Source organism: Leptidea sinapis, chromosome 30 (assembly GCF_905404315.1).
Source record: "Leptidea sinapis chromosome 30, ilLepSina1.1, whole genome shotgun sequence".
NCBI lineage: Eukaryota > Metazoa > Arthropoda > Insecta > Lepidoptera > Pieridae > Leptidea > Leptidea sinapis.
This window is the reverse complement of record NC_066294.1, coordinates 8645541-8657586: the sequence shown is the minus strand read 5'-3', so window position 1 is coordinate 8657586 and position 12046 is coordinate 8645541. Positions and strand designations below refer to the sequence as shown.

Here is a 12046-nt window from a genome sequence, read left to right as displayed (position 1 = left end):
AACCTGCAGCACGCAGCCGCGCTGGCACGAGTGGAGCCGCTGCAGAGAGACCTGCGGGACCTTCACCGGTAGGTGGAGCGTCTACTGGAGCGGCGCGGGGCCTCCTTCGAGGAGAGCACCGCGCGGCGAGCGAGTGCGGCGTGCGCCCCGCTGGCCGCCTGGGTGAGGGCCAACCTGCAGCACGCAGCCGCGCTGGCACGAGTGGAGCCGCTGCAGAGAGACCTGCGGGACCTTCACCGGTAGGTGGAGCGTCTACTGGAGCGGCGCGGGGCCTCCTTCGAGGAGAGCACCGCGCGGCGAGCGAGTGCGGCGTGCGCCCCGCTGGCCGCCTGGGTGAGGGCCAACCTGCAGCACGCAGCCGCGCTGGCACGAGTGGAGCCGCTGCAGAGAGACCTGCGGGACCTTCACCGGTAGGTGGAGCGTCTACTGGAGCGGCGCGGGGCCTCCTTCGAGGAGAGCACCGCGCGGCGAGCGAGTGCGGCGTGCGCCCCGCTGGCCGCCTGGGTGAGGGCCAACCTGCAGCACGCAGCCGCGCTGGCACGAGTGGAGCCGCTGCAGAGAGACCTGCGGGACCTTCACCGGTAGGTGGAGCGTCTACTGGAGCGGCGCGGGGCCTCCTTCGAGGAGAGCACCGCGCGGCGAGCGAGTGCGGCGTGCGCCCCGCTGGCCGCCTGGGTGAGGGCCAACCTGCAGCACGCAGCCGCGCTGGCACGAGTGGAGCCGCTGCAGAGAGACCTGCGGGACCTTCACCGGTAGGTGGAGCGTCTACTGGAGCGGCGCGGGGCCTCCTTCGAGGAGAGCACCGCGCGGCGAGCGAGTGCGGCGTGCGCCCCGCTGGCCGCCTGGGTGAGGGCCAACCTGCAGCACGCAGCCGCGCTGGCACGAGTGGAGCCGCTGCAGAGAGACCTGCGGGACCTTCACCGGTAGGTGGAGCGTCTACTGGAGCGGCGCGGGGCCTCCTTCGAGGAGAGCACCGCGCGGCGAGCGAGTGCGGCGTGCGCCCCGCTGGCCGCCTGGGTGAGGGCCAACCTGCAGCACGCAGCCGCGCTGGCACGAGTGGAGCCGCTGCAGAGAGACCTGCGGGACCTTCACCGGTAGGTGGAGCGTCTACTGGAGCGGCGCGGGGCCTCCTTCGAGGAGAGCACCGCGCGGCGAGCGAGTGCGGCGTGCGCCCCGCTGGCCGCCTGGGTGAGGGCCAACCTGCAGCACGCAGCCGCGCTGGCACGAGTGGAGCCGCTGCAGAGAGACCTGCGGGACCTTCACCGGTAGGTGGAGCGTCTACTGGAGCGGCGCGGGGCCTCCTTCGAGGAGAGCACCGCGCGGCGAGCGAGTGCGGCGTGCGCCCCGCTGGCCGCCTGGGTGAGGGCCAACCTGCAGCACGCAGCCGCGCTGGCACGAGTGGAGCCGCTGCAGAGAGACCTGCGGGACCTTCACCGGTAGGTGGAGCGTCTACTGGAGCGGCGCGGGGCCTCCTTCGAGGAGAGCACCGCGCGGCGAGCGAGTGCGGCGTGCGCCCCGCTGGCCGCCTGGGTGAGGGCCAACCTGCAGCACGCAGCCGCGCTGGCACGAGTGGAGCCGCTGCAGAGAGACCTGCGGGACCTTCACCGGTAGGTGGAGCGTCTACTGGAGCGGCGCGGGGCCTCCTTCGAGGAGAGCACCGCGCGGCGAGCGAGTGCGGCGTGCGCCCCGCTGGCCGCCTGGGTGAGGGCCAACCTGCAGCACGCAGCCGCGCTGGCACGAGTGGAGCCGCTGCAGAGAGACCTGCGGGACCTTCACCGGTAGGTGGAGCGTCTACTGGAGCGGCGCGGGGCCTCCTTCGAGGAGAGCACCGCGCGGCGAGCGAGTGCGGCGTGCGCCCCGCTGGCCGCCTGGGTGAGGGCCAACCTGCAGCACGCAGCCGCGCTGGCACGAGTGGAGCCGCTGCAGAGAGACCTGCGGGACCTTCACCGGTAGGTGGAGCGTCTACTGGAGCGGCGCGGGGCCTCCTTCGAGGAGAGCACCGCGCGGCGAGCGAGTGCGGCGTGCGCCCCGCTGGCCGCCTGGGTGAGGGCCAACCTGCAGCACGCAGCCGCGCTGGCACGAGTGGAGCCGCTGCAGAGAGACCTGCGGGACCTTCACCGGTAGGTGGAGCGTCTACTGGAGCGGCGCGGGGCCTCCTTCGAGGAGAGCACCGCGCGGCGAGCGAGTGCGGCGTGCGCCCCGCTGGCCGCCTGGGTGAGGGCCAACCTGCAGCACGCAGCCGCGCTGGCACGAGTGGAGCCGCTGCAGAGAGACCTGCGGGACCTGCACCGGTAGGTGCTCCGCGGGACACAACGTGATCAGCACCGTTGAGATCCTTTGCACAGGATGCCGGCTAGATTATGAGTACCGCAACGGCGCCTATTGCTGCCCTGAAGCAGTAATGTGTAAGCATTAGTGTTTCGGTCTGAGGAGTGCCGTAGCTAGTGAAATTACTGGGCGAATAAGCTTATAATCTTTATTAATTTATTTACAACACATAGCAACTATCATTACAGGGGACCCAATGCGACACTTACAAACAAACAAGAATAATATATGCAAACAACAAACAAACCAATCTTAAACTATTATTACCATAGCATTAAATACTAAACCAAACATTAAATTTGAAATAAAACGTCACACCAGAAATACAAAAAACTTGAACATATAACAATCTACCATAACATACTACATATCACAATACCCTTATCTCAAAGTGACGAACGCAGTTGTAGAGCCGCACAGAATTTTCAGGTATTTTAAGTATCCTGAGCGGCACTGCATTGTACTGGGCAGGGTGTATCAATTACCATCAGCTACACGTCCTGCTCGTCCTGACCCTTATTTTCATTAAAAAAACCTGCTAAGTGAATAAAAGAAGATGAAACTAGATGCAACTTCGCCCGTGAAGCTCATGACACTCTTTGGGACTGTTTCAATTGCTAAGAAGATTGTCTTTTTCTTAAAGACTCCTAGAATCGATCTCAATCACGACCCCATCCGTTTGGTGGTCAGGTAATTTAAGCCAGTATCCACAGTTGTCAAGATTTGGTAGAATTTATCTTCCAGCACCTGGCAGTGGCGTTTACAGCTAAATGCTATTTTCAAAAGCTGGTCTAGTATACGAAACCAATCGGAGTCGCCCTTTACCAACAAATGCGGAAAATTTGGTATTCATTCACCACTATTTGCCTTTTGTTACTTTTGAATACTAAGCTAATTAAAAAAACAAAAAATTTTCACGTGCATTTATAAAAATAAACAGTGTCCATAACTTATTGTGGTATGATTTGCCTGGTGTTAAATCTATCTGGAATCTGGCCGGATGGTTACCGGACATCAGTTTCGTCTCTAGTTTAAATCAGTTCACTGATAAAATAAAATAAATATAAAATTACATTTATGTTTTCAAAGAAAAAATACAGAATAAGATACATTTATTTATTTACTAGCTGACCTGACAGGTGTTGTTCTGTACATAATAACTAAAATAATGGTTTTTAATAATTAGTCAATAATATTTCATAACATTAAGAATTATTTCGTACCTGTCAAACCGTGCGTCAATAAATTCTCTTTCAGAAAATATGTCTATACAATACAAATATTGGAAATAAAAATAATTATGGGTCCCAAATCGAAATAATAACTATCCTATCTCTCAAGTTGGACTAAACTGCTCTCCATGAAGTAATCGCCATTTAAATCCGTTCATTAGTTAAGGAGTCCATCGTGGACAAACAACGTGTCACGTAATTTATATATATTAAGATTAAGGCTTACCCACTAGATACATAATTTGATATATACGAATAAGATAAACATTAATAAGTGTTACTATTTACATATCTAAATTAAAGGTATGCACAACGTTACTAAACTAACTAATGCCAAAAACAATGCTAAAAACAAATTCAAAAAATAAATTTACTACTAAATACTTACTTACTAATCTATATTTAAGCTTTTTAATGACAAGGACACCCGTTTTATATAAAAGTAAAAAATACAAATTAAAAAATTGCTGCTCGGTGTACATTACTCCAAGCAGCGCTGGTTTTCAGCCGCCCCCGTCCCTGTGGTGTTATCGGGGAACTATTAGTCTCCACTTGCACTAAATATAAATCATCAATAAAATTTAAAACACACTTACAAATGCTGTACTTATACTAACAGATAATGTATAAAGTATAAGTGTGTGGTCAGCAACCTGCAGCAGGCGGAGGCGCAGGTGGAGGCGCTGTCAGGCGGCCTGGTGGACGTGGAGCAGCGCGTGGCCAGCCTGCAGCAGCAGCTGGGGGAGCACACCGCGGACGCGGCGCGCACCGAGCTGCGGCTGGCGGCCATCAGCGCCGACACGGAGCGGGCGGCCGCGCTGCTGCGGCGACTGCCGCGGGAGCGTACGCAGTGGGAGGCCGACGTGAGTCACCTGGCTTGATAACACGTACTGACTGCTCGTAGCATTATGACGACGTATGGCGCTAACAACACAATTATGAAAGACAATAGTTATTTATGCAACTGTTGTGTAATAAGTGGTATTAAAACACGAATGTGTATCACATGAGTGTTTTAATACCTAATTATCAACAGTTGCATACAAGACTTTATCTACACCTAGAATATGAATCCTCTAAAAGATTCTGGAACAGTTAGCTTACTGCTAACATTAAAACACCAGTCCTAGTAGTAACCTAATATTATCATTCATTACTGATTATATACAAATAAACTAAGTATTAATGAAACAATTATTTATTTTAGTAGTAATTTACATTTTGTATAGTGCAATAATTAAAATTCACTCGAATATAATGTTCTTTTGCTTTTCTAAAAATATCGAAGAAAAATGGCGGGGATTCGAATAACCTACTTTTTTTTACGACGCGCGACGTTCTGGTAGTGTGGAACGCGAGTAAACGAAAATGTTCTTTTTTTTAAATTCATACAGATACCACGCATCGAGCAATAAGAATGTGGCTGTATGTTGAAACTCTTTGCGCATGAAGGGATCGAAAAAAAACATATGAGTGTTGTTATGAAATTCAATACAACATAACAACACTCGTTTGGATGATGTAATGGTTATTAGAACATTGGGTGTTTTAATGTTGGCAATAAGCTAACTGTTTCAGAATTTTTAATAAAGAACTTAAAGCATGGATATAGATAAAACTTTTAACATTACTTAAATATGCCTATGATATGTTATATTAGATTGTAAATAACATAGCTGCTATAATTATATTTATTCACCTTATTCACTCTAACTAGGAGAGACTTCACACCGTAGGTAAAGAAGATTTTTCACATTATAACCTAAAATGAATGTATTTAAAACGCCGATTATTTTATTTTTCTTAAAAAAAAAACAATTTTATTTTTAAAATAAAAAATATCCATTATACGCGGTAGGAATTTTATTTTGAATTTTGCTTTAACTAAAGTGATACGTAAGATAATATTTCAAAACCGATTTACGCTTTCTTTACTACCTTGTCGAAACTTCACATATTTTATTGTGGTACGGCACTAATACCTACTGTATTACTAATCCTAGCAAACTAAAGGAACAGTACTGTCGATAGATATACAAAAAATATTAGAAAGTCGTAGTAAAAAAATGAATTCGTCGTAGTAAAAAAAATTACCTTCTGTTACAGCTGGAAACAATATCAACGGAGATCGAGCAGCTGAACCAGAGATCGTTGTTGTCGGCGGCCTACGTCGTGTACTTACCGCACCTTACCGAGCCGCAAGCAAGGTGAGGTTTCCGAGCTAATAAATCAATATATTAAAAGGTGAGAGAATGTATTAGAAATGTCTATAATTTGCTATGCTTGGAGTCGGCTTGCGAGATCGAATCAGAAATGAGGAGATCCGTAGGAGAACCATAGTCACCGACGAAGCCCAGATGGTTGCGAAACTGAAGTGGCAGTGAGCATGGCACATAACTCGATATACAGATGGCTGTTGGGGCAGTAAGTCCTCGAATGGCGACCACGTACCGGACGCACAGTGTTGGTAGGCCCCCACTGACCTCTCCTAATTACCACTGGACTGACGGCTGTCAAAGTGCTTTTGTGCCTGTTTGATATTCGTCATTTTGGCGCTGTTGGCCATATAGTGAGAGTATGCGGTACTAAAACTAGTGAAGACAACCTCAGCTAAACAAACATCCATAGGGAAGCTATTTACAAAAAAAAATTGTGTACTCTTTATTACGTTATATATAAATAACACTGAAAACGACCGAAATTAATGCATAATGTAATAATACTTCAGAGTACTATACCCTTCTCTCGCAGCCATATGTATTATACGTCAGAATTAGTTCTCTGGACGCTCGCGAGTGGCGTTTCAAATAGGCACAAAAAATTTGCTGTCAAACATATGCAACAGCCTGTCCAGTGGTATTTATACAGGTCAGTGTAGGCCCCCACAAGATGGACCGATGATCTGGTCAAGATCACCGGAATAGGTTGGATTAGGGTAGCGCTGGATTGATCTTCACGGCGATCTTTTGAGGAGGCTTTTGTCCAGCAATGGGCGTCTTCCGGCTGAAATGGTGAAGAATGATAATTTTGCAACACTTTATAAACTAAATAATGAGCAACAAGGCGTTAATTATAATGTTTTACTGCTTATTTCTCAAAGTCGCGGCACGGCATGCCATTGATAAAAAAAATGGCAACCGAAGTTCTCTTGCCCTATCGAATCGAATTGAAGTCTAGAACAGTCGACGAAAAGAGTTGAAATCTACACCATTTCTATGTTATGCCTCATTTATATTTATGAAATATGAGTTTCGACAACACGTTCTCCCTTGAGTTTTTCAGGACGAATTGACTCTGAATACCGAAAATTCCGATATTAATATTATATTATATTACCTTTCTTGTGGTATATCATGTAGCTTGTCTTACTGTGTGTATTTAATTAAAATCTTTTGCTTTCGGACAGGATTTCTTCGAATTCTTTCCCTTACTGCTTTGACCACCTTTTCGTACGAACACTACGTGGACGGCTAGATCTTTTTCTGTCACAAACAGAGAAGGTCTCATTGTACCTATTAATAGTCCGGTCCACAACCGTTTTACTGATACCAAGCGTATGGAGAGTTTTAAAAATTGCATTTGGCTCCATACCTACTTTGTGTTATGCGATTCGATTCTCATTATCACCCCACTCCATTTTAAAACCGCAAAATATTGTACAATGTATTGGCGCCAAAAAGAGAAAATTCAATGAACAATCATATAAAAATGACAGATTAAAGGCCGGGGACGCTCTTGTGATTCCTCTGGTGTTGCAAGAGAATGTGGGCGGCGGTGATCACTTAACACCAGGTGACCCGTACGCTCGTTTGTCCTCCTATTCCATAAAAAGAAAAGATTCCAAATTCAAATGTAATATTTTGTTTATTTTTAATTGTAACAGTATTTATGACCGGACTAAGTATAGTATACGTCGGTTGGTTTTTGTACTTTTCTTTTAAATCCCATGTTGTAGGGTTGTTTGTATCCCATCCCTAACTAAAAAAAAATCATAAAGTGACCTCGGAATACTTAGTTTAAACCTAAATGTACGGATGATATTACTCCAAGTAACATAATTTTTGTTTCCAAAAATGCAGAAAGGTGAATTACAGTCAACAATTATTAGTATTTAATTTTTAAGTTTCACTAAGACTACAGCGGTTCTATTGTATTTTTCAGAGAATGGCTGAAAAAGTGGAGTAGTCAAATAGGATTTGGGGATGATTCATTTTCTGTAATTAACTTCTTGTCGTCACCGGAGAAGCAGCTGAAATGGGAAGCAGATGGCCTGCCTCTAGACCAGTCTGCCATCAAAAATGCTATCATCATTGATCAGGTATGCCGCGTATGTATTCAATGTTGCAGTTACGTGAAGCTGTCAGAGAAAATTAAAAATAGTAGTTTTCACAAATGCCTTCATATGACATATTTCACAATTATAACCATTAACTTTTAAAACTATACTCTGGTTATTGTTTCTCTCTCTCTCTCTAGTCGTTCCCTCATGTCTGAGGATCGTGGTCATCAACAAGACGTGGTCCACACTTGGAGTGAACTATTCGTTCCATCGACTTCTGTCTATGGCGGCCCTAATGACGGAGCTAAACCTCGGGGACCTGGAGTCTTTTATTTGGTCGGTCAATCTGGTAGATCAGCCTCGGTCTCGCTTGCCATTTGTGTTCCCTACTACGATAAATTTCTCCAGGCTCTCATTACCCCTGCGCATTATGTGGCCAAGATACGAAAGAATTCGTTGGTGACATATCGTGGACAGACGGCTTTTTATCTTGAGCTGTGAGACATTTGTTCGCTTGGCCGTCCAAGGTCCTCAACACACGCCTCCAGCACCACATCTCCAAGGCATCAATCGTCTGCCTCTCTCGAGCCCGTAATTATTTAACAACACTTTAACACTGCAGAATAATTAATTCAACTTCAAGCAAGACATTTATACACCCTTCACTATCGCCTCTTCTCTATTCGGTCTTCTCCGCTCCTCGCTCCTTGTATTTTGTATATTATTAGCTGGACATGTGGCGTTACTCTAAGGTGATGTTTTCAAGAGATTTTCTGCAATGTGTAAGCAAATGGAGAAATAGCTTTACGTAATATATAAGCACCAAACGTCACACGATGGGGTCACTGAAAATCAGTGTTGCGCTCGTTATGTTTGTATGGACACAACTGTAACTGAGTGGTCTCTAGTTTTGGAAGACCAGTGCCACATTTTGTTTTGCTTTTTTCCTCCTCTTTCATAACAAAAGATGACAACCTTGTATGTTACAGTAAGAGTCATCAGTATATAGATACGTTTGCCGCCAATTCACAAAAACAAATGACAAATTAATGCAATATACTACATTAGATTACCAAAGAGTTCTAAAATTTAAATTCAAAAAAGTTTTCATTAGCATTGTTTCTAAGTGGGCAGTTCTAAACATTTGCATTAGTACCTAGGTAGTCACTTGACGATGTGATTTTAATTCAAATAATAGCTAAACATTTCCTTATATATATGATAAGATAACAAACACTTTAACTATATCGTTTTTAGTATAGTTTTTTTTTTTATGGAATAGGAGGACAAACGAGCGTACGGGTCACCTGTTGTTAAGTGATCACCGCCGCCCACAAGTGAATTTCAATAAATAGTGATGAATAAAAACCATTTTAATATGAATTTAGTTCAATCAGAGGCTTAGACGTAAATAGCATCTGATTTAAGTACGTTAAAAATTATTAATAGATAATTATTTTATTATGTGTTAATTTTCTCATTTGAAAATTATATTCGTCTTGTATTTGCATTTTGGTACTTGTGTATGGTGCTATTCAAATCATTCGTGTTCACGAGTGTCTACTCATCACAATGTTATCTTTTTGTAATAACAAAATGCAGATATTACAAAGTGTGAGGCACGGGATCAGCCCCCTGCTGGTGGACCCTGACGGTGAGGCGGTCACCTGGCTCCGCAGCTCCCTGGCCGACACCACCTGCGAGTTTGTGTCGCACAGCTCTGACAACCTGTCCACCGCTGTGCAGTACGCTATCAAGTATGTTGCTCCATATATAGTACAACTATAGAAATTTAATTTGCACCAAAAATTATGAACGATGCGGGACTCGAAACCGCACCTCTGGGGTGCCGCCCGAGCGCTCTTACTAACTGGGCCAACCATTCGAGTACACATGGGTTGTAAATTTTGGTATGTCTTGTTCGACTGTCAGGTTGTCCATTTTTTATGAAAATATAGAACGAGACGAGCAGGACAATCCGCTGATGGTAATCGATACGCCCTGCCCATTACAATGCAGTGCCGCTCAGGATTCTTGAAAAAAACAATAAGAATATTGCGTTCGTCACCTTGAGACATAAGATGTTAAGTCTCATTTGCCCAGTAATTTCACTAGCTACGGCGCCCTTCAGACCGAAACACAGTAATGTTTACACTTTAATGCTTCACGGCAGAAATAGGCGCCGTTGTGGTACCCATAATCTAGCCGGCATCCGGTGCCAAGGAGCCTCTTACTAGTGAATTATTCTGTAAATATTCATTTTCAGAATGGACCGTGTGCTCGTGATATATGACGTGGAGGACGTGCACGACGCGTGGTGGTCGGCCGTACACTGCGGGGATGCTCGAATTATCCTCGCCACACGAAACACGCAGCTCAAAGATAAACTACCCTCATATGTACTCGCAGCTGTCAACCCCGTGTATTTTACTGCGAGACTTCACGCATTGATAGGTACCACATACTACTCGGCAGCCTAGCGAAACTGTCTAACAAAAAGCGATTGTAAGAAGTGCAGTTTTTTGATAGATTAACAGATGACGGCTATAATCTTGAAAAAAGGGAGATACCGGAATAACAATCGATCTTATTGTAAATGTAACATCCTAGCCAAAGAGGGAACCATAAAATACCTTGGTGTTACGCTAGACGAACACCTTAATTGGACAGCCCAAATTTATAATACAAAAAATAAAATAAAACGTCTCATTCCATATTTAGAAATCTAAGAGATGTGGCCCCAGTCGAGACAACTATGATGGTGTACAAATCTCTGTGTGTTCCAATGATGACCTATTGCATTTGTGCGTGGGGTGGAGCTGGTAAAACGTTTATGCTTCAGTTAGAAGTTAGAACGAGCGCACAGAACTCTACTAAAAACAACTTTCAATAAGCCGTTTAGGTACCCAACCAACCAATTACATGAAGAGAGTAAATTTGTCAGTATCCGTCAGCTATATATTTATGGAATAATTTCACGATTTCATGTAAAAAGTAATAGAAACTCTAATGATAATAACAGAATAACCACATTTCGTACCCCAATCATTAAAACAGGCTTTGCTCAGTCACAATATGAATTTAATTCGGCATACGCTTATAACTACTTCAGTAAATTTAATAAAAAAATAAGTAAAATAAATAAATATTAAGCATCAATTACTCAACTTATTTAATCTTGTGCACAGTTTGACATACTAACATAGACTTAATAAAAATAAGAAAATAAAAAACAGACACGCAAACCTCATTTTAGTGAGTTTGCTAATTATGTATAGACTTTCGGAAGGACCTTGCCTCTGCAACTCAGGGTATCCTACGGCAGAGGGTAGGGCACAAAACATTCTGTACCACATATTATTAGTCTTGAAAATAAATGATTATTATTATTAAAATTTAAAATGCAGAGCTCATCATAAATAAAAAAGTGTCTGTTTCATTCGCGAATATTCGCAGATTTTGAATCTCATAATTTTATTACTACTAAACTACAGAACAATTTTCAGTCCATCAATGAATTCGTCCGTAATTGTAAATGTATGTGCATGCAACTTCGAACTACCTACATCATATAAATGTAATACATACAAAACAATCATGTTTGACTGTTTCAAGAACAGTTTCGCTTGATTCCTGACGCTTGCGTGCAGATATTGCTCTAGTATCCGCAAAGTCCACTACCATACTCACTATCTCGATGTATAACATTCCACCCTAGTGTGGTTCTTCCAAAATGGTGCGGTGCAACTATTTTTTTATTTTATTTAATGGTCCAGGATGCAAGTCCAATATACAACTAACTTCTGTCCATGGCGTTTCCAGGTTGATACGATGTGGGAACTTTAAAACAAACAAGTACAGATGTTTTGTGTTACAAGAAAGCATACTCGGTGGTGATATATACTTATATATCAGCTTATTTATTCTCTTATTTCAAACCAAAATATTTATTGAATAACTTTCCTAGAAAGTTTTTTGGTCGCCATTTTTTCGATATCGAAAGAAGAGGTTTACTAATTTTTATTAAAAAAAATACGGCGTGCACTTAGACCATATGACAGAAGTAAAAACTTCCATAAGGTGTGGTTAATAAAACAAAATATTAAATACTCAGTGAGCTGTCTCACCTAAAGAAGTTTTAGTTTAATAATGTCCTTGTGGATTTATGATTCTCAGTTGGAAGTTCAGATTTCGAATTACATTACAA

The 12046-nt window shown here is 44.3% G+C and overlaps 1 protein-coding gene across 1 annotated transcript in view; it reads left to right on the top strand.

The window, feature by feature from the left end:
- The window catches only part of LOC126973755 (cytoplasmic dynein 2 heavy chain 1-like), a 37798-nt gene extending 33357 nt beyond the window's left edge, over positions 1-4441 (top strand). Inside the window, exon 18 of the mRNA XM_050821074.1 lies at positions 4210-4441. Coding sequence (XP_050677031.1) covers positions 4210-4441 — 232 coding nt within the window. The remainder of the gene's footprint in view (positions 1-4209) is intronic.
- Positions 4442-12046: the final 7605 nt, after the last annotated feature.